Source organism: Astyanax mexicanus, chromosome 4 (assembly GCF_023375975.1).
Source record: "Astyanax mexicanus isolate ESR-SI-001 chromosome 4, AstMex3_surface, whole genome shotgun sequence".
NCBI classification, from domain to species: Eukaryota; Metazoa; Chordata; class Actinopteri; order Characiformes; family Acestrorhamphidae; genus Astyanax; species Astyanax mexicanus.
The window spans coordinates 36,988,052-37,012,192 of record NC_064411.1 but is presented as its reverse complement, the minus strand read 5'-3'; the positions used below and the strand labels follow the sequence as shown (position 1 = coordinate 37,012,192).

The window sequence follows — 24,141 nt, the reverse complement described above, 5'->3', positions numbered from 1 at the left end:
TTACAAGAAAAGAAATAATTTATTGTAATTCTACAAATTCACAGAGAACGTACACAAAATGACACTTTTCAGTCAGTGCTCTCTTTCACAACAAAGCGTGAGAAATGTTCATGCATACATGATGCATACATGGGCATAAACCAATATATTCTAGGTTGGGTTGTTTGTGTTTTTAAATCATTAATGCCCTATCAGCATGATTTACGCATATCATTAACCTAAAATGGAACTTTGGCACTGACAGCTAGATTGAGGCAAGCTGCTGAGAACGGTGAAATGTGATGCTCAGGTATAGACCTAAAAATACATGCAGCACCACAGGTGTTCCACCATGCTCAAACTGGCTCATGCTCCAACCCGCAGTTTAGAGTTTAAATCCAGGTGTTTAAAAAAGAAAAAAATGATGCAAAAACTTTGATCTAGTTTTAAATAATGACATACAATTCTACAAATTCATAGAATGTACACAAAAAATGACAATTCTCAAACAGTGCTCACTTTCACAATGAAGTGTGAGAAATACTGACGTATATGTGGGAACACACTGATTTATTCTGACTTGGTTCATTGGTGTTAGTTTTTGTTTTTAATCATTAATGCCCAATGATGCATGATTCACTAGTTCCCACATTCCCCTGATAACATATTCAGCAGCAGACATATGAATTCCAGCAGCTCCATTTATCTTGAAACCACTCGCATAAATAACTCCACCCCACTGCACACTCGACTCACCCGCCTCTTTCAACTCAAAGATCTACTCTTACTAAATTTGCCTAAAAATATGCACTCATGTTCATGAGCTTTTTGATGTACTTTCTTCAGTAGAGGATTCGTAATCCTTATGAACGTCTAAAGAGCCGAACAAGGTTTCGAGAATCTCCAGCATGCTGCTCTGAATGGAGTCCACCTGTTCAGCAGGACAGTATTCATCCAAACTGGATCTATGAGAGAAGAAACAGAGAGAAAGAGAGACACTGAGAGAACATATAACCTTTTGTAAGGAGTTTTTTTTTTCACAAGGAGCACTAATGGTATCTGAGCCTAGTGATAAATAGGACCGCCATTCATTTTCTCAGCTTCTGCTTTCAGGAGGAACCTCACAAAAAAAAAGAGAGAAGAAAAGAAGAAAAGAAACACTCTTTCACTGCAAGAGGCAGCTCAGCTACACACACGCACACCATTAACCTAAAATGGGACTGCGGTACTCCAAGCTAGGGTGAGGCACAACGCTGAGATCTCTGAAAAGTGATACTCTGATATAGACCTAAAAATACATGCTGCACCACAGGTGTCCCACCAAGCTCAGAGTGACGTTCCAATTGCAGCTTTGAGTTTAGATCCAGGTGTTTTAGCAAAAAATAAAAATATATATATAAGTCCAGATCCAACCATGTGTGTCTAGTTTAGGATAGTAAAGGGGTGAACAGGAAGTTAGGTATATTATAAGGTAGTAAAGGGAAGTGCATGTTTTATAGGGAGTATTAAGAAATGTAGTTTAATACAGGGAGCATTGGGTAGCATATGGAAGTAAAAAGGAGTATACTACCAAATATTCCCTATACTGACCTGCATTTCCCTATGGTACCTATAATACCAAGCACTATACTACCCAATAGGGGTGGGCAATGTAATATCATATACAATATATCGTGACACAGAAATATCATGATATTAAAAATCCATATCATGATAATAGGGATGTTCTGTCTTAAAAGTAGTCTATTATTTACTGTGAAGCTTTAGGTGTATTTATTGTATAATTGTTTTAGTTTGCAGTTTATATGCATGCACCAAATATTCTGCAATATTTTTTGCTGCAATATATTATTTTTATGATATATTATTTATTTTGCCACATTATGATTATGTTGTTATACTCTTATACTATATTCCTGAAATGAATGAATTATTTTTCTGTTTTCCTTTATCACCAAGTATATCGTTATCGCAAAAATACCCTGAAATATCGTGATATTATTTTAGAGCCATATCACCCACCCCTACTACCCAATACTCCATAAACTAACTTACACATCCCTATACTCCCTGTACTTCCATATGCATCCCTATACTCCCTATACTAATCTACACTTCCCTATACTACCCTTTACTCCCTATACTACCCTATACTGCCTATACTAACCTACACTTCCCTATACTACCCTATAATACCATTTACTCCCTATACTACCTTTTACTCATTGTACTCCCTATACTAACCTACATCTCCCTATACCACCCTATAATACCCTTTACTCCCTAAACTACCCTACACTTCTCTATACTACAATTTACTCCCTACATTAACTTACACTTCCCTATACTACCATATAATACCCTTTACTCCCTATACTCCCCTATGCTAACCTACACTTCCCTATACTATCCTACAATAACCTTTACTCTATATACTACCCTATACTCCCTATACTAACTACACTTCCCTATAATACCCTTTTTTCCCTATACTACCCTATAATACCCTTTTCTCCCTATACTCCCTATACTAACTTACACTACCTTATAATACCCTTTACTCCCTATAATAACATTTCACTTCCCTATACTACCCTATTATACCCTTTACTCCCTATACTCACCAATACTCCCTATACTAACCTACTCTTCCCTATATTATCCTTTACTCCCTATACTTCCCTATACTCCCTATACTCCCCTACACTTCCCTATAATACCCTTTACTCCCTATACTCCCCTATGCTAACCTACACTTCCCTATACTATCATATAATAACCTTTACTGTATATACTACCATATACCCCCTATACTAATTACACTTCCCTATAATACCTTATAATACCCTTTTCTCCCTATACTTACTACACTTCCCTATACTACCCTATAATACCCTTTTCTCCCTATACTCCCTATACTAACCTACACTACCTTATAATACCCTCTACTCCCTATAATAACATTTCACTTCCCTATACTACCCTATAATACCCTTTACTCCCCATACTCACCTATACTCCCTATACTAACCTACACTACCTTATAATACCCGTTACTCCCTATAATAACATTACACTTCCCTATACTACCCTATAATACCCTTTACTCCCTATACTCACCTATACTCCCTATACTAACCTACTCTTCCCTATACAACCCTATATTATCTTTTACTCCCTATACTCCCTATACTCCCCTAAACTTCCCTATACTACCCTATAATACCCTTTACTCCATATTCTCCCCTATACTCCCCTACACTTCCCTATACTACCCTATAATACCCTTTACTCCCTATACTCCCCTACACTTCCCTATACTACCCTTTACTCCCTATACTCCCCTACACTTCCCTATACTACCCTATACTACCCTTTACTCCCTATACTCCCCTACACTTCCCTATACTACCCTATACTATCCTTTACTCCCTATACTCCCCTACACTTCCCTATACTCCCCAATAATATCCTTTACTCCCTATACTCCCAGTACTCACTATGTCTCCATATAATGCCATTTACTCCCTATACTCCTTTATACTCCCATATACTACCCAATGCTCCCTATATTAATCTACATTTCTTTATACTCCCTATAATATAGAGTATTATAGGGAAGTACAGGGAGTATAGGTTAGTCTACATAGGTTTAGGTTAGTCTACATAGGGGAGTATAAGGAGTAAATTATATTATAGTGTAGCATAGGGAAGCGGTGGCAGTATATGTAATATAGAGTAGTGTAGGGAATTATAAAGATTATAGGGATGTATAGGGCAGTATAGGGAACTGTAGAGAGTATAGGGAAGTATATGAAGTATTTGGTAGTCAAGGAAAGTATAGGAGAGTTTAGAAAATGTAGAGTATAGATAGTAATGGGTAGTATATGGATGTTATACGATGGTACAGGGACAATAGAGTAATATAGGGAGTATAGGGTAGTGCAGCTTGATTCAGAATCGTTTATACAGAAAAAAAATAATTTAATTTAGCAATATTTTAACATTTTCACCTCAAAATGTTTTGTTCTTTTGTTATTTTATGCACAAAAACTTTGTGTATAGAAAACCCACTACTCTGACCTATCCATGGGTCACGGAGTGGTCAATGTAATCAGCAGCAGCCATGAGGATGCAATGCTAACCTCTAGAGGAGTGTGGAGTGTGTGAGCAAGCAAAATTAGTAACAGACACTGCGTAGGGAGTTTAAAGAGAGGTGCTGGATCAAATATGCTAATAACTATTGACCCAGTCTGCCAATCATCTCCACCTGTGGCTTTGAGCTTTAGAGTAAGTATTCACAGGAGATTAGTTCTGTGCTGGTCACTCACAGTACTGGGAGGGACCCAGGACACCGAAGAGGCTTTAGGAATGGGAAGAGCAATAATCCGTGAAGATTCCCGGCTCTTTGGACACAATTTGCCTGTTGATTTTTCCTTCAGACAGTGGGATTCTGGGATTTTGGGATCGAATGCGCTTTGTCCCGGGTTTCTCAAGGTGAAAGATTGTGTTTTTTATCTGTTAATTCAATCACAGGCTAAATCTACAGCATGCATGCTAACTTGTTCGAAAGCTGTCGCACTGTGTCCAAACCCCTGGTATAGTCAAAGCTGAGAGAACACTGTGAAAGTGTGAATATGTGGTTTAATAAGATGTTATGACTTTTTTCTAAAGAGACTTTCTGGCCAGACATGGAAAATTCCTCTGAACAGCATTAACACATTTTTCTAGTTTGACCTTTCGAGCTGCCCACAGCAGCGCAGACTGAAACCCAGCTGATTGTATTGCTGTATGTTTTTTGGATAGAATCTATATGGTGTCAGATCAATTGACAGTGGAGAAAAATACTTTGCATGTGGAAAGAAACAACTAGCAGGAGAAAATGTGCTCCCGCACATGAAGAAATAATACTTGGCACAATAAGAACTTAGCCCCAATTTTTAATGTTTGTTCTGGTCACTATTAGCTCGCTCAACACTTCAATGACAGTCAAGGAATGTTACCAAGGTAGGATTGTCTTATGCTCATATTTTCCAGATCTGCCAAATACCTCTATGATTAATTCTATGATTGTGGATTTTATAATCAACATAAATCTTTTGCTAATTGCAATTAAATATTCAAGAAACAGTATCTGTAGGGAGATTTTTGTAATTTTTTTTTTTTTTTTTTTTTACTTTTTAACAGTGCTGGGCAGTATGGCCAAAAATGCACATCATGGTATTTTTCAAGATTCTGCCAGTTTCTAGGTATATCACAGTATTTTTCTTCTTATTATTAAATATTATTAATGAGCTTTTATATAGGTCTGTACTGTTATTATACTGGATTATATATAATATTAATAGTTTTAATGCTGCACCGTCTCAGCCGAGGACACGAGAGAAGGTTAATATAACATAACAAATCAATGAAATTAACATTAATATACATAATAACAAAACGGATGATTATAAGAAATACTGTCTAATTTGTGGTTAGTTTATAAAAACAGACAATTGTGGACTTAATGCAGGCTTTATGTAAGTAATAATATAATGCAAATGTTTATGCCTTTTTTTATTGATTAATTCCCTATAGTTTTGATACTTATAAGAAATCCTTGATAAAAAATAATTTAACTTAATTTATTAAAGTACTAATTATTAAATTATTATTATTCCTTATTATTTCTATTTGTGTTTGCAGTTTGGAAATGTATTTTGTAAATTAAAAAAATTAACTTATCTAAAAAAGGAAATCAATTGGTCATTCATTATTAAGTGAAATGTCTTGTTTTCTCTTGTGTAATTTAAATTACTCTTTAAGCAAAAAAATATGTTTTATCCAATGACTCGATTAATCGAATCGATTTTTCAGTAGAGTACTCGATTACTAAAAAAACGATAGCTGCAGCTGTAGACAAAATTACACAATATATGAAGAAATCAGACTTTATTAGCAGAAAAATAGCTGAAGAATATGAACAGTAGTCTTTGAAGAGAGATCCACCAACAACTTGAACACGGCTTCCTTTACAAAACTAAATACTTTAAATAGATCCATTAACACTATAAATGGACATAAAATACTTAATATTTAAATATTCAAAGAGATATTTCTCAAACACTCTATTGCAAAGCTCTATAAGCTTTAAGGATATTGAACTGAATTTGAACTGATAGCAATTCAGAGAAATTCATTTATTTAGCATACATTTCTGTTTCAAATGGATGTACAAACACTAACATTTAATGCTGAATAATTAACAATGTCTTAATTTCAATGTAATCAAATGAAACCGTGTTCTGGAAAATGCAATTGTCATTTATTAAAGTACTTTACAGGGTATTGTGGTTGCATCTAATGGACAACAGTTCTTTAAACTACCTTAATATTTTGCCATTTTAAAGACTTGGATAAAGCAAGGTATTCTGGGAATGAAGTGCTGTCCTTTTCCCCCAATTTGAAAGTTATTACAATTTTAATGATCTGTTTTATAGAGTATGGTTTTTGTTCATTTGTGGTCAATTCAAGACTTAAAGGCTCTGTAGAAGTATAACCCTGTCCCCAGCATGGAGACCATTGTCAACACGAATATGATTTTAAAATGTGAAGCTGTGATTTCTCTCTAAAGAATGCTAACTATTTACACATACATAAATCAATAAAACCTCTCAAATTTCCACCCAATCTCAGCACTTGATTGTATGTATTGGATTCTTACCTTGATATGGTAACTATAGTAGGTTTGGGAAGAGTCTTCACCGCAAGCTGCACAGCCTGCAGGAGCCGCTGGATCTCGTCCTCACTGCTAATGTGGTGTGGAAGCTCAGAGTAATCACAGGTCAGGCCGGCCTGGTGCACCTGCAGTAAAGAAATACGATTAGGCAGACGGGAGTGACACTGCCCAATGTCCTTTCAAAGACAAAGACATCCGTGTTCACTGTTTGTGCTGGACATTGATGGAATGTGACTTTAACCCATCCATACAGTGAACACACACACACACACACACACACACAGCAATAGAGTGAACAAATGTGCCTGGGGAACAGTGAGGGTTAAAGACATTTCTCAATAGGTTTAAACCCACAACCCTATCATCAATACCCCAGTGCTCTAACCATTGAGCCCCCACCATAAATAATTTCTGGTATTTGCTTACTGAGGAGTATTTATCCTCTTTAGTAACGCAGATGACGTGAAGTTATCATAGAGAATTGGCTTGTGATATACTGAGTATCGCAGAATCGCAGAAAAACATAAACAGTATTGTGAAATCTTTGTTATTGTGTGCCATTAATTGTGAAATATTGTATCGTGAGATGCCCCGTCACTCCCACCCCTACAAAATACATAAGACTACAGCCATATTTATAAGCCATATTCAGATTGGATGCCATCTGTTTGGATGCCATCAAGTTTGTTACTAGTCACACAGTGTTATAAGACTAGGGTTGGAACAATATACCAATATTGCAATATATTGTATTGTTTTAATTATTTTGTATCAATAAGTAGCATCAAATATTTAGTTTTTGTAGAAAAATAGGCCTCTAAACTTTCTAAGATTTAATGATACGAAATAAAAACGCATACTATTAAAAGACATGCCTACCTATTGTGGATTTTATTAGTGTAACACATTTTATTAGAGTCACATTACGTTCACATTACAAGCCACATTGCTCAAATACGTTTTTTTACTCTTTTTTTACAGATTTGGCTGTTTACATTAACAAATGTAAATGATCTGTATCTGTGTGTAATGTGACCGAATATGTTCCTGAAACGTCTCACATGCGCACATTAATACGTGTATAAACGTCACCTTCTTCACCAACAACAAAAAACGTCATATTTGAGAGAAGACTCAAAGCTTTATAAAGGGAAATGGATGAGTTATCAGCTCATTTGTGGAGCATCTTTTGCTGGAGTGGAGAAACAGCAAACAGCTGGTCTGAAGTACATGTTCAGGTCGAGGAGGTGAAAAAAGACCCGGCTGTTTGCTTTTGCTGTTTTTGCAGCTAGAGCTGCACCAAAAGATGTGTGGGTATGAGAGAGAAGCACGTAGTGCATGAGAAAAGCAAAAATATGCATGAATTCCTGTCGCATGTCCACAGATCAGATACGTATCCAATTTAGGACGACATATAAAAGTAACTAAAATCTGGAAAAAAAAAAGAAAAAAAAAAAAAAAAAAAAACGGATTTAGCACGTTCATACAGCCATGAAAAAATCTGATCTGAGCCACATTGAGCAAAAAAACAGATTTGAATCACTTCAGCCTGGAAATGTGAACGCAGCCTGAGATATAGTGACTCAAATGTGCTCTAGTAAACACTTAAGCAGACTGTAGATTTTTAAAACTGTAGTTTTGCCCTGACCCTGCTAACACTAATGTGGATTTTATGTGCTTAACTGATGACTATATATTTTAAGCACATAAACTGACCTGTATGGCCCCAATCGAGAAAAACTTTGCAGCATGCTCCAGTTATTAATTATCAAACATAAGTGATACAATTAGTGCACTTAATGCAAAGTGATTATAAAAAAAAAACACTTCAGAAATGACCCAAATCTGGGTTAGCTTAATGTTTTGCAATTTGTACCTATCAGTAAATCTGATATGCTAAATCTGAAAGGGTTCAAATGTAATGCCTTTGCGATTGTGCTTCACATTTTATTCAGCTCATTGAAACAAACAAACAAAAAAAAACAGTTTTTTGATATGGTTGGGAGTGTGAAATTGAATGTAAACATTATTAATTTTGTAACTATGTGAGTAATCATGTGCAACTCCATATAATTAATGATCTAATATGGTGTGAATTCAGTCCAAATTAGAGTTTAAAAAAATAGAAATATTTATCTACCATTTCATAGTCTGGTGCCTCTGTTCGCTCCTTCAGGCTACGCACCAGCTTGGCCAGAGATTTCATCCTGCAAAAGCAAATTGGCATGTTGACGTTACTGCCAATTCATTTCCAAAACTGCCTGTGTGTGAAGAAGCCTGTGGATACACAGTCCTGTTGGAGAGCAGAATGCAATCAGACAGCGCACACAGGAGCATGTACCCAGGATTTGCAGCCCAGCGGTCTATGGTGTTCTGGCTGTCGTCCTCCAGCAGGTCAGCGAAGGCGGCTTCGAGATCCTCCAGCTGCCGAGTGCGTCTCTCCACACAGTCTGACAGCTCACCCTGATAACACAGTTACAAACACGACCATTTATCAGAACCGGAGAGCAACAACAAGCTGATGAATCACAGGTAAACAAAAATAAATAAAAAAGTAAATCTATAATAAATAAACAAACAATGAACCACTCATATGTTTGCACGAACTGCGTCACTGTAGACATGGAAACCAAACTGTGCAGGTTAGAGCTGGGTGATAACCTCGTTTGTCACAGCTAATCACATTTCAATTATTGTATCAACAGCTGCGCATGTAACTTTTGCCGGCAGCAATTCCACCTTAAAATAGCAGCTTCAGAATCATGATGAACTCTGATTGTAACAGGAACTGTAGAACTATGGCGGAGCTACACAAGACCCCTCCCTAGAACCCCTCGCTCTCTAACACTGCATAACTAGACCCATATATATATGTAAGGACAGGTTTTTCATTATTTAAATACGTTCTGCATTGCAGATTAATACTAAAGTCATCCAAACTATGATAAGAAACATGGAATTATTTATTAAACTATAAACTGTTAAACAACCCAGAATATGTTTTATACTTTAGATTCTTCAAAGGAGCACCTCTTGTTTAGATAAAGACAGCTTTGCACATCTTAGCTGGATTTTCTCAGTCAGCTTTATGAGGTAGAGTCACCTGCAATGTTCAGCTTTCAGTTAACTGCTGTGCTGAACATATCAACAGTCGATTACTTGAATTTCTTGCCCTCTTAATGTGATTGAGAGCATCAGTTGTGTTGAGAAGAGGTAGAGTAGACGTATTATACTCTTATTTTTTGACTGCTAATTTTCATTAATGTTGAGGTATTTCAGTAAAATATTTGTGCTGTATTTAAAGCGACAATAAGTAAGTTTTAGGAATTTGGGGTTTTGATGACCTCTCTGGTGAGAATGTGTGATGCAGTTTAATGCAGGTAAATGTGTAAATACATTTCTGTGTGAAATTCTGCATTTTTGAGTATAATTTATGTTGAGTTAATTTATGAAATACTGTAAAGTATAAAAATAATTCAACAATAGTCAACAAACCTACCAGACCACTCTAACCCTAGGTTTTTAGAATGATTATACTAGATGTTGCTGGGATGATCACGACAGGGCACTGATACCATTATTTAGAATATTTTGTCCCCTCCCACTCAGGAATAGTACTTTTTGAGACAAAGTTTTTTCGGCGCCCATGAGGTAGGACTTTTTGGCAGGGGTGCCAAATTTGGCACAACACCTGTTTTACAAAAAAAAAAAAAAAAAAAAAAAAAAAAAAAAAAAAAAAAAAAAAAATCGGAGACAATTTTTTTTCGTCGCGCATGGGGTAGCACTTTTTGGCAGGGGTGCCAAATTTGGCATGACAGCTGCAAAAAAAAAAAAAGATCCTGTTTTTTTAACAACAACAAAAAAAAATCCTCTTTTTTAACCAAAAAAAAAAATAAAATTTGAAGACAAATTTTTTCGGCGCCCATGGGGTAGCACTTTTTGGCAGGGGTGCCAAATTTGGCACGACACCTGTTTAAAAAAAAAAATCCTGTTTTTTCAACAACAAAAAAAAATCCTGTTTTTTAAAAAAAAAATATTCTGAGACAACTTTTTTCGGCGCCCATGGGGCACCACTTTGTGTTGGCAATTTGCCACGACACCATTTTTTTTTTTCTTTCAGAGACAAAGTTTTTTCGTAGCCCACGGGAGCACTTTTTGGCAGGGGTGTCAAATTTGGCACGACACCTGTCTTTTCAAAATTTTTCCGAAGATGAAGTTTTTTTGGCGCCCATGGGGTTCCACTTTTTTGGCAGGGGTGCCAAATTTGGCACGACACATGTCTTTTCAAATTTTTTCGAAGACGGAAGTTTTTTCGGCGCCCATGGGGTACCACTTTTTTGGCAGGGGTGCCAAATTTGGCAGACATCTGTTTTTTCCAAAAAATTTCGGAGACAAAGTTTTTTTCGTTGCCCATGGGGTAGCACTTTTTTTTTGGCAGGGATGCCAAATTTTAGGGACTGTTGCTTTAATATATAATCTAAAACATATATATTTTTCTATACTACCCAGCTACACACAATATGTAGACAGAAAAAAATGCCTGATCCTGCCACTCCTGGCTGCTCTCAACAGCAACGCATTCATGATCACTCCCAGGCTGTTAACGTCTATTTGATTAAAAGCCTCCATTACCTCGTCCGCATCCTCTTTTGGCCTCTTGAAACTGTACAATTCCTGCAGGATTGAGTACTCTTCCTGTAGAGAGGACAGACAAAAATAGTGCATGTTATCAGTCAGTTAATCACTATATTGAAGAGTACATCTATATAATAAGACTGTTTTGCTAGTGAGACATAAACAGGACATCGATTCAACAGGTTGCTATTGGTTATGATATATATTTTTCCATAGTAATTTAGAGAAAACAGATTTTCCTGGAATACGTAATTTCATTTCCAGAAAGCGAGGGGCCGATTAATTACCTGGGTGTAAAGATCCTTGAAGGGATTCTTACAGGAGAAGAAATCCAGGTCAATGTCAAGGATGTAGGCATCATTCTGCTCAATTAAACCGAGCAAGCTGCTGACAACATGGGCAGCAGAGCCCTCCGCAGGCTGTGTCTGGGTATCTGGGCTGTGGCTGTTTCCTGAAGTGCTGCTGCCATCTGGTGGCTGAAGTGTGCATGTGGAGGGCTGGGTATCGGCCTCATTGTTGGCATTAATTTTAGGTTTCTTCACGGCAGTGTGGTCTTCTTTCTGACTCGTGTGACTAGAGTGAGAAGTGCCCACTGGATCCACGTTGACGACTCTTAAGTGCAGGGGCTTGGAGTCCTCCAGCTGGTCAGTGGGAACGTAGAGGGCGTCGCTCAGAAAGTAATCGTCAGTGCTTGTGACCCTAAAAGAGAACATAATAGAGAGGGAAATAATAATAAAATAATTATAACTAGCCTGGGTGACATGGTTAAAAAATATATATAATACATATTAAAAAAAAAAAACTTTCACCATAGATCATACACATGACCCCAGTCTGATTTTTATTCAAATTGTCTTGACCTTCATCCAATTAAACTGAAAAAATAATACTATCTGCAATGAAATGTACAGCTTTAACAGTTTTCTTTAGGCACTGAGGATATCTACAATATGCTTAAAAAGTTTACTGTCAATACAATAAAAGAAATATCACAATACACTAGGGGTGGGCAATATGGCAAAATTATCCTATCACAATATTTTTTTTCTCATAATCACAATAACGATTTTATCACGATTCTTTTCATGTTGATTGAGTACAATCAAACAATCTAACCATTCTTAATACAGCACTAAAAACCAAACCATTTTGGCCAAGCCACGTTTTGAACAGATTTTAATCCATTAACACTGGTTTAAAATGGTACACAAAAATACCATTCAGGTAACGTGCAATCTTGCTGTTTAAACAGCTAAATTAGCATATCACAAAAATAACAAGGCAAGACCAAGACAGTAACAATTAATTAAAAGCAGTTAAATAAAAAAAAAATCTGTAAAAAAAATCCTGTAATTTAAGTATTACTATTAGCATTCAGTGTTTAGACAGGATTGAAGACCAAAACAAAATATTATTATTATTTTTTATTTTTTTTTTAGAAAAAAATAAAGTATTTCTGGCTTGTTTTCCACTGTTTTAAAAGGAACCATGTCCTTTGCCAGGTAAATAGTAATTAAAAAACTTCTGTTACCTCTTTCCATCGTTTACTTCTCCTCTCGTAGGGAGTGCCTCGTAAACACAACAGCGAGTGGAAATGGAGGAGCTACTGAACTTGATGTCACTTAATTGAGAAAGCCAAAAAAACTCACTGGTCATCCTGTTTGTCCAATTGCAGTCGAGATGCAAGAGTTTTATCACTGAGTAGAAGTAGTAGACCCAAGTAGTTTCTGCATTTTATTACAAAAAATAATAATAATCCAAATACATTACCAGAGTTTAGTTCTGTTTGTTACATCACATAATAAAAAAAATGAACATTAACACAGTAAGGTCCTCCTACAAGTACCTAGATGTTCACTTGAACAATAAATAAATAAACTATACTGGACCGAAAACAAAGGCAGGACTCTACAGGAAAGGTCAGAAGAGGCTACGTCTTTTGAGCTGCTGGGGCTGCAGCATTTCCACTTCTGACAGCAAGAGACTGAACAAGCATATTAAGAAGTCCAGCTCTGTCCTGCGGTGTCATTTTGACCTGGTGAAGGTGGAGAAAGATAGGAAAATGAGGGCTAAGCTAACATACTGTACATGCTGGAGAACTTTCTGACAGCACTGGGCAGCTCTTTTCACCGACAGGCTGCTAAACCTGCGTTATGTAAAGGAGAGATACTGCAGGTCCTTCCTTCCTTCCAGCCGCTGTCGGACTGAATAACAGAGGCTGCTCTCAGTAAACAACGCCCACTAAAACCTGATAATGCACTAATACAGAATAACTATTTACTGTTTGCTTATGTGCTATGCTTTTATCACTGTTCGGCCACGTGCATTGTAACTAAGAAAGAAAAGGGTAGATTAATTTAGCATTAATCTAATATTCACATTCACAATGCATCTCAAAGCCAGTCACACACTGGCGCCTGCTTGTCGCATCATGCACCGACTCCAGGCAGTGTTTAGATTATCAATGCGGCACACAGCATTCTGACAGTGCTACGTTAAATTAATCCATATAAGGAGCACAGAAGGCCACAGCAGACTTAAAATTTACACTGAAAAATGCAGCTAGTCTTAGTCTAGGTAGACAAGCAAATGCTGAGGCTAAGTTACCTCAGTTAATATTACTATCCTAGCCCTGTACAGCTTATAGTATGTGATACCAAGCTTGTAAAATGATACCAAATGTAATAAGAGATGCTGAACTTGGTTGCTGACTGACAGGAAGCTTAGATCGCTGAAAATGAAGTGAAACAACCTTCCTGCTTCTCTCAGTTTAATTATGTAAACAATTAACAGATTTTCAACAGGTCAAAATGTATTTGAGTTCATTATAGAGGCATGTCTAGCCGTCAATGATCTCTCACCAAGAGGAAAACTACACACAAACTTTTCTACATGCTCTTGTGGCAAGACCCAGTGTCTAATCAGACCACACCTGTAATCATTTATATACAGCGCTGGAAAAAGATAAGGGACCACTTAATGAGATCTTTTCCTTGATTTTAACTAATTTAAACTCTCTGGAATATAATCAAGAGGAAGATGGATGATCACAAGCCATCAAACCAAGCTGAACTGCTTGAATGTTTGCACCAAGAGTGGCATAAAGTTATCCAAAAGCAGTGTGTAAGACTGGTGGAGGAGAACATGCCAAGATGCATGAAAACTGTAATTAAACACCAGGGTTATTCCACCAAATATTGATTTCTGAACTCTTAAAACTCTTAAAAATGCTGAAAGCTCTGCATCTTTATTGTTCTATCTTGTTATATCTTAGCCATTTCTCATTTTCTGCAAATAAATGCTCTAAATGACAATATTTTTATTTGGAATTTGGGAGAAATGTTGTCTGTAGTTTTACAGAATAAAAGCACAATGTTTATTTTACTCAAATATTTACCTATAAACAGCAAAATCAGAGAAACTGATTCAGAAACCTAATGTATCTTGCAAAAGAAAATATCCCATCAAAAATACATACGAAATATACTATTTTGGAACAACTTATGCCAGCTTATTTAGTACATATTTCAGTTGTAATTAAGCTATATTTAAACACAACATAAAATTATCAAATTATGCTTTTGAGTGCTTTTTAACTTCTGTGAACTTCTGTGAAGTAGATTTAAGTATGTGTTTCTTATACGCCTTTTTTAATACACTTAAAGTATATTGTAAATGTACTAATTGAAGTATATTGTATTGATGCACATATTGTGTCTGGAAATACAGTATTTAATACCACTATATATATTTTCAATCAACATAACATATAATTTAAAACATTGCCTTGTAAAACATTGTATATTAAATTGAAAATGCACTTTTAGTATTCTTTTACATAATTTGAACATACTTTTAATGCTCCTAAGTATATTTCCTTTTCACAAGGGGTATATGCATGTTAAGTTGTCTATCACGGGGTGCACATTTTTTTGTTAGGAATGACCAGTTGTATAATGTATAAAATATACAGTCTATTGACAGCAATAGTAAGGAAACAGAAGAAGCAAATGGAAGGATAATGACTAGCATTATTGATTCTGTACTGCTCCTCACCTGATGGTGCCTGTTGACTTGTCTTTACCGACACACATGTAATGCTCGCCTTCTTTGATCTGCTGAGCCCAGTACGGATGCAGCCAGGCGACGTGGGACACGTGTCCAGCAAAGACCATCGGCATGATCCAGTTCTCAATGCTCAGCTCGCTGGAGGATAAAGACAGCCTTTCAGCCTAGGGTGGATGTCAAGTGGGTCAACAGTGGTCAGTTGAGTGAAGTATCACTCCGTTTCACATCAGCATCCTGTCAGACATGCTGGAGCAGTAAGTGCATAGCAGAACATAGTGTAGAAAAAAATGTCATACTGCGATTAAGTTGGGATTTCAGTGCTGTTCTGAGATGCCCTGCAATGTACAACTAAAAAAAGAAACACTGTAAAAATGTTGGCAATTTATAGAAAGACTATCAGTTTTTAAAAAAGGAAACAGTCTTGTCTTCCTGCTTTATGGAAAAAGCCCTTTTTCGTGAAGAAGCAATTTCCTCTTCTTTATCACTGCTCTCTGAGGTAGTAGATAGTTGGTGAGCTACAAATTTGAACCTCTATGGTAAAATGAACCTAAATATGGCTACATATGTTTTTAGAGATGTATATTTTCCCATATATTCACAAAAAAATCGATATTGTTAACACTAGGCCAGAAAACAGATCTATGTGATCTGTGTTAAAGCAAATTTACAGAAAAATATCAGTTTTATTTATTAATTTTTTTAAACAGATTTAATTGTAAAATGACAGACATTTTTCAGGAAATGAAACTGCCAGTACATTTTTTCTTTTTTTTTTTTAAAGAATGATTTTTACAGTGTTGTGCTACAAAAAAAAAAGTTTAGACTAGATGTACTGGCATGTACATTTACTAAATTACTGCCTTATTAATGAAATTAATTATATCTGGATTAAAAGAGAGATCTTTATCTTTATGTCTTTATCCTTTAGATGGCTTTTTGAATATTGAAGCTGTCTGTGATGTCAGTATTACAGAGGTAACATTACAATAGGATTAAGAAATAAATTTTTTCATACGTGCGACTATAAATAATGACGTAAAATTAACAATGGACAAATATGTAAGTCAGTAATGGGCAAAAATAACACATTATAAATGTATATATAGGGGCTTTTTAATGAGGAAAAAGAAGATGTGGAAATGGACATCTGACATCACTTCGCACATTCTGACACGGAATCCTGTGACAGTCTCTGACAGCTTTCTCACTTCAGGAGACGTGAGATGGAATGTCCAGAATAAAAAAGTTCCTGATGCCATGTATGACACATGCACACACACACACACACACTTACACACACTGCACTCTTTCTCTCTCCAACAACTATTGAACGGGAAGAACCATACAACAGTATGGAAAATGCACACTAAAATCCACTGTTTCATACATTTGACTTTTAGGTCGTGGCAGACAGTATGGTGCAAAGATATGTCACATTAATTTGGCCAACTTAATTTTACTTGTTAATATCTATTTATTTCTGTAGTTTAGGCGTGTAACACATTCTAAAAAAACATCAGGCTGCTGGGGTAATTTAGCTAAAGCAGTTTTCATGAAAAGCTGAGGCTCTTTGAGGTGCAAAGATAGGCAAATCTCTAGTTTTTAATGCATGGAAAATTATTGAATTGTCTAACTACAATGATTGAATGATTGAAAGAAACTACAGTGAATAATATCAGTAAACCCCTAACGGAAACAGACTGGAGGAATTTCAGAAAATTTCAGGAATTAACAGAAAATGTCAAAGTCACTGTAACGCTATGGTGTACGCTCTGTGGTGGTCCATGCTTTATCACCAAATAAACACAATGCTACATTGTGATTCAATGTGTGAGAAAGAGAGAAAGAGGACACACAGACTCAACTAATGCAACTGGTGACACAGCAATGAACTTCTTGTCAACACAGAAACAGAGTAAGTGTCTTTGTGTCTGAGAGTGAGAAAGAGAGAGAGAGAGAGAGGCAGAGAAAATGATGCAGCAGATAAGCTGCTAACCCTTTACCTGAACAGAGCCTCTTTATCGAACACCGTCTTAGCTGACATGTTGACTGAAATCAGCAGGTCAGGATGGGAGTCCAGATGAACCATTTTAACACCACTCAGGGGAAGGTGGCGAGAGGCGATGGCCCGATAGATGTGGGGCACAACCTGCGGGAGAGTTAATACACAGCACAATCAGAGACCAGTAATGCTTTTATTGTTACTTCATAGCCTGAAGATACAACATACTGAGGCCAAATTTGATTCGCTCATTTATCTGTCTTTGATATAATATCATCTTATTTTTGAGGAGGTTTTCTTTTAAATGTCAAATCATTGCACACACAATCCGAATACCCTGAAGTTTATCAGTAATCAGATCATCACATTTACATGAACTTGAGTAATCAGATAATGAGAAACCCAGAGTTTACTCAGATCAGGAACTAACTAGGTTATTGGTTTGTAAGCAATAAAATTACAGTATAAGATGCAAACATCATGAAAACCTAAACTTCATGACACACTTTTTTTTCAATTGAGCCAAAATATGAAGGTACATCAACTAGATAAAATATTTTGTCTCTATCTCTCTTATCGCTTATAAAAGGTCACCAAACCCTCTGATTTTAGCTGACTCCACCCTCAGCTCAAATCTGAAAAATGTATTAAAAAAAAAAAAAAGCTTAAAAATGTTTTTGTTTGGGTGGGGCACTGGGTGATGCATGGGTTTAGAGAGAGCTAATTGGGCTGAGCAATTTGCCTCTGATAAAGATGCAGATATTTGATTTGGACATTACAAGGGGGTGGTATTATTGATTGACTTATTTGCATACTGTGAGTGTCTGAGTACCAAAGTACATAGACATCTCATCCTTGCCTATAGCACAGTTGAACCTGCAAGGGGACTGCAGAGGTGGAAATAACTGCAATACAAGCTTTTTTTTTAAAGGTTAAGAAAGGTTTATTTAAAAAAAAACTGAAGCAGGACTGGTATGTTTTATTACATCAAAGGAACACATTTCAGCTATTAATGAAAAGAATATGGTTTAGGGGTAAGTACCTCGGTAAACATGGTCTGTTTTTACTCATGCACACACTAAGGGCCTTTTCGCATCATCAGTAGTGTAAAAATTTGATTTCTGCTCTGCTCTCCTCCTAGTACCCCTAAAGAAGTCTAGGGAAGTGCTGCACTAAAATACTAGTTAAAATCATCCATGTTTTTTGGTCTAAAATTTTTCCTTGGTTGCATGAGAAAGAGCCTTAAGTAATTTAAGAATACTAAAGCCCTATACGGGAGGGAATAGTTTCTCAGAGAGACGTCTGTGAAAAATATTTTACACTTCTACTCAGTGATAAAACTCCTGCATCCGGTCTGCAATTGAAAAAAAAAATAGGAGGACTAGTGAGTTTTTTTTTAGAATTTTAGCTTTCTCAGTCACATGACATCGCATTCAGTAGCTCCTCCATTTCCACTCGCTGTTGTGTTTACGTGGATCTCCGTGGAAACGCGCACCCAAAGTGCAATTACGGCATGTGGCAGTGAACAAATTTTATTTAAACTATTTTATTAAACGCGAGGTGATGGAACTCAGAGATGTGCAGAGATGTGCATACTGAGCTAAAATCCACCTCTTTTTAATCAGATTGCTTAATTGGAATTTTGATAAATACTTTGATTTATGAAATTCAAATATGTAGATTATATTACTGATTGAATAATCAGATAACAGAAATCAATATCTGAAAAAATGACAGATTAATCGATTATCAAAATATTTGTTGCAGCCCTACTTTTACACTGTAGGCACACATCTGGCATCACTACAGTAAATAAAGGAGGTTTATCATTAATCTTGTAGCTCCAAATTTGCCCTATTTCTTTTACTGCATTTGTGGTAGAGCAAACTTTGTAAATTAGAGTTTATTGCAATTAAATTAATTAGATTGCAATTGTATTCCGTACACTGTAATATAATATTAACTAAAAGGCTTTTATCACATGTTAAGGGGGTTTTATTAGTTTAGGTTGGATGTTTAATGCTCGAATTAAGACAGTTTTGCAGTTCTGGTCAATTCTCCCCACACTCAGAAATATGACACAGAACTATTATTAATATCTGCTAATATTATAAATACTATTAATATATCAGTCATTATTAATCGCAGCTGTATCTCTAAAGTTTGAGTACTAAGCTAACTAACTAGGTTATCTAACCTAGTTAAAGCTAATAAACACTGTGCTCTGGTTTTTTTTTTTTTAGCCAAACGAGCTCATTTAGCTTAATTTATCTTAGCTTAGCTAGGAGGACTGACTCACTTCATGGTGGTCTTCTACAATCCACACGGGCAGTTTGGAGTAAGTCCGTTTCACCGGCGCTGCTTTCATTTTGATAAATATATAAAAACTGCTGCTGTATTTTAAACGCAGCCTGTCAGAAAGTCATGGTCGTGAGAGTCTAGTAATCAGGCTAGCTGCTAACAACAACAACAGAGGGAAGAGTTTCAGTGAGACACGGTGTAGCCCTGATTCAGCTCCGGGCGGGAACAGCGCTTTACAGTCCGCTCTAAATCAGAAACAGACTGGGAAAAAAATCACATAAACCATTTAAAACAGATAAATTCAATGTATATCAACATGTCGACCTCATATAATCACCTAATTAATATAATAATTTTTTAACTTAATCTTTTTTTAAAAAAAGAAAAAGTATGTAAATTGAGTAAATTGACGTATATGCTTATATTAAAGGAAACTAAACCGTAAACCCAATTTAAAAAAAAATAATAAATAGCTGAAATGTATTCCTCTGAAGCAATAAAACATACAAGTGCTGCTTTTAAAATGTTATAATAATTTTCTAATAAACTCAATAAACTTTCATTTAAGCCAATAAACTCTCTCTGCTGCCCCAACTTTAAACCCATACATCATACGTCCTAGTAGAAATCCCAGATTTAATGTGCTTATTTTAAATTTACACAGCGTATGTGCTAATATATGGTGCTTAGATTTATGTTTATGTACTTCCAATGCTAGTTCTATTCTATTGACATGTTAGATGCCTTAACTTATGTGTTTTGTGACCAGAGTGGTCTCCTGTTGGATAATAGTTGTATATTTGAATGTCATTAACTTTATATGTTTAATGCTCAAACTTTCTGTATTCTTTTTGAAATTGATCTAGCAGTGGTCGTGGCCAAAGTCAAACTGTGCTAATCAATCAAAATCAAATACAGCAGAGGATAAAATCAGGGGTCAGTAATGTATTTTGACCTCCTATTGGTATCTGTATTTGCACATGTTTATAATGCATTTAGTGTCTGGCTGATGAAGAATCTGCCAGGCAGTTTGTTGCAACGACCACTGTGCTTCTTTCAGTCCAGTAATACACCCTTCTTATAGTTTGTCAACTAGGCAAAATGTCTACATGTGCATCATAGGGGCATGTCTAACAGTCAACAGACTCTCATCAAGAGGTTCGCTACCCAAAAGTAACCTCTGTGAGCCTGTTATAGGTAAGTTTATGCCCCCTTGTAGAAAGACCACACCTGTAATTAGTTGCATCTGCCTTAGACATGACTGCTGAGTTTTGCAACAGTGTTGGGTGTATGATTTTTTGTCAGTGAGTGTATTTCTGATTCTGAGGTTAGTGGCGATTCTGAGGTTAGTACCTGCTTGCTGTTTGTTTAGCTCGTCTCTGTTGCTAGTCTCTGTTTTAGCTATTTGTTTACGTTTTCTACTACTTATTAACTTTTAACCGTCTTATAACCTTCCTAAACTTATAAAATCCCTCAGGTAGCCATTATTTTTGTGTTATTTCTCGATTTTTGCCGTTGTTTTTGTGTGTTTGTGCTTACTTCGAGGTAATGGCGTGTGCGGAGGATCGTGCTCTTCTGACACTCAGCGAGGAGCTCGTCTGTCTGGATCAGCAGATCCAGCGCCTGCTCGAGAGGCAGTCGGAGCTCCACCGGCAGAGAACGAGGCTGGAGGAGTCCCACGACGCCGCCTTTGCGGCCGTCTCCACCCCGGTGCTGCCGGCGCGGCGGACACCGGCGGTCGTCAACTTCACCCCCGCTCCAGGAGGGGCCTGGGAGCGGCAGCGCGGCCGAGGAAATCGGGTTTCCCCCCTACCTTCTCAGCCGGATTTTGCATCCGCAAACCGGTTTGAGGTCCTCAGCTCGTCGCCGTCGCCTCCTTCACCTCCCCCAGCAGATAAGGGCAGTACCCTCTTTGTTGGAGATTCCATTGTTAGGCATTTAAAGGTGTCTAATGCTAAGGGTAATGCTGCAGTGTCGTGTTTTCCAGGAGCTCGGGTCCTGGACGTCGCCCGGCGGCTTCCTTCGGTGCTTCGGCATTGCGGGGACCCCGGCACCGTCATCCTGCATGTGGGTACCAACGACACGTCCGCCCGGCGCAGTGAGGTCCTGAAGGAGCATTTCCGCACTCTTCTGGACACCGCTCGCAGACTGACCCGCGCCCGCCTCCTCATCTCTGGTCCGATGCCCACCTACCGCCGCGGGAGCCAGCCGTTCAGCCGCCTCTACGCTCTCCACTGCTGGCTGCGGGACTGGTGCTCTGCTAGTGGAGTTGGCTACGTGGACAACTGGGAGAGTTTTCCACCGAGACGGGCTTCACCCCAGCCGCCTGGGATCCACCGTCCTCTCTGGTAACATTGAGGCGGTGCTACGCCGGGACTGACTGGCTCTAACCAGTCATACCGGCCAGGTTAGTGGTCTAAGTACTGGGCAGTTTAGTAATATACATTGTTCTAATGATTTATCTTGCCACTTTCCTGTGCATAAGGCCGTGAGTTTTAATTATGTGCCTTTTTCAGATACAAGTGCATTTTTACCTTGTAGGATTGAGACTGTGTCTGTCCCCCGTGTCGCTCGAAACCGAAAAACTCAGAAAATCTGTTTTAATAATCTTATTAAAATTAAAACAACAGCATCCGTCTCTCAGAGTACCAGCAGCGTCCGTATGAAACTAGGGCTATTAAATATAAGATCGCTAGCACCAAAATCAGTTATTGTTAATGATATTATTACTGATAATCACCTTACTGCACTATGTCTGTGTGAAACCTGGATTAAACCTGATGAATATATCGCTTTAAATGAGTCTACCTCCCCAGGTTTTAGCTATTTCAGTTTCCCACACAGCTCTGGTCGTGGCGGTGGTGTTGCCACAATCTATGACTCAATGTTAGGTATATCTCAAAACTCACAATTGGATGTGAAGTCGTTTGAAGTTCTTAGTCTTAAAGTAGCAGGCCCGTCTCCTGCTTCCAAAACGCAGCATTCGTTTCTGCTTATAACACTGTATCGTCCTCCTGGACCATACTCAAATTTCTAGCAGCAGTAACTCTTCTTTCTGATAAGATCATAATTGTTGGAGACTTTAATATCCACTTTGAAAAGGACCAGGATCCACTAAAAATTGCATTTAAATCAGTTTTAGATGCTCTAGGCTTCAAACAAAATGTAATTGGCCCCACTCACCGATTGAAGTCATACATTAGACTTAGTTTTGACACTGGGTATTGAGGCTGAGAAGATAGTTACTCTTTCTCAACATGACTCAATATCCGATCATTATCTAATTATGTTTGAAATAGTTTTTAATCAAAATATCCTCCTCCCGCCCCGCTATATCAGCAAGCGTAAAATAACAACCTCAATTGCTAATGAATTTGTAAATAAACTCCCCTACTTAACCATCTCCCTTCTGTACTATGAGCATGATCTCGAGCACAAAACAGAAAACTTACAAACTGTGCTCCGCTCTAACTTAGACCGCGTAGCGCCGACAAAAATACAACAAATTAGGGATAAAAAGCTAGTACCGTGGTATAATGACCACACACGCACATTAAAACAAACCGCTCGTAATTTTGAACGTAAATGGCGACACACAAAACTAGAATGTTTCCGGCTAGCATGGCAGCATAGTCTCACAGACTACAAAAAAGCCCTAATTAAAACAAAATCCCAGTATATTTCATCGCTTATTGAGAAAAATAGAGACAATCCTAGATTCCTTTTCACTACGGTGGCTAAACTCACCGGCAGTCAAAAACAAACTAGCTCCGTTATCCCTGCTGACATTAATAGTAATGATTTCATGAAGTTCTTTGATGATAAAATTAATAGCATTAGACAAAAAATTCAGTATCACTCCCAAAACTTACCTATAGATACAGATGAATGCTGCTCCAGCTCTGAGGCCTACCTAGAGTATTTTAGCCCGGTTACAGAAAAAGATTTACTTAGTGTGATTAACTCATCAAAATCGACATCATGTATATTAGATCCAGTACCCACACAATTATTTAAACAGGCACTGCCAAAGGTGGGTAAATCATTACTAGAAATAGTCAATTCATCCCTTAGCATGGGCTACGTACCCAATTCTCTTAAATTGGCGGTCATTAAGCCCATTATCAAAAAGCCAAATCTGGACCCCCGCGAGCTTGCTAACTATAGACCAATTTCCAATCTTCCCTTTATAGCCAAAATCCTAGAAAAAATCGTGTTTAACCAGCTGCGCTTGTATCTACAAAGCAATAGTATGCATGAGGTTTTTCAATCTGGATTTAGACAAAACCATAGCACTGAAACAGCTCTACTTAGAGTAACTAATGATTTACTTTCAGCTCTTGATAGGGGCAGTAATGCCATCCTTGTACTGCTAGATCTTAGTGCTGCCTTTGACACAGTAGATCACGCTATTCTGCTTGATAGGTTAGAAAAG

General features: G+C 37.3%; 1 protein-coding gene across 2 annotated transcripts; it reads right to left on the bottom strand.

Annotated features, from left to right (window-relative positions):
- Positions 1-19,900, bottom strand: c4h5orf22 (chromosome 4 C5orf22 homolog). 2 transcript variants are annotated; one of them, XM_022679134.2, is made up of 9 exons: positions 19,705-19,900; positions 17,407-17,552; positions 15,392-15,541; positions 11,623-12,034; positions 11,333-11,395; positions 9,042-9,163; positions 8,841-8,907; positions 6,686-6,825; positions 1-944 (listed from the first exon to the last, which is right to left on the bottom strand). In XM_022679134.2, exons 1-9 carry the CDS (start codon positions 19,771-19,773, stop codon positions 797-799), a joined length of 1,317 nt encoding a protein of 438 aa, XP_022534855.2. In that variant the 5' UTR covers positions 19,774-19,900; the 3' UTR covers positions 1-796. The 2 variants fall into 2 exon arrangements, with proteins under 2 accessions (XP_022534855.2, XP_022534856.2); XM_022679135.2 differs by lacking the exon at positions 19,705-19,900 and having other exon boundaries at positions 15,392-15,567; positions 17,407-17,496.
- Positions 19,901-24,141: the final 4,241 nt, after the last annotated feature.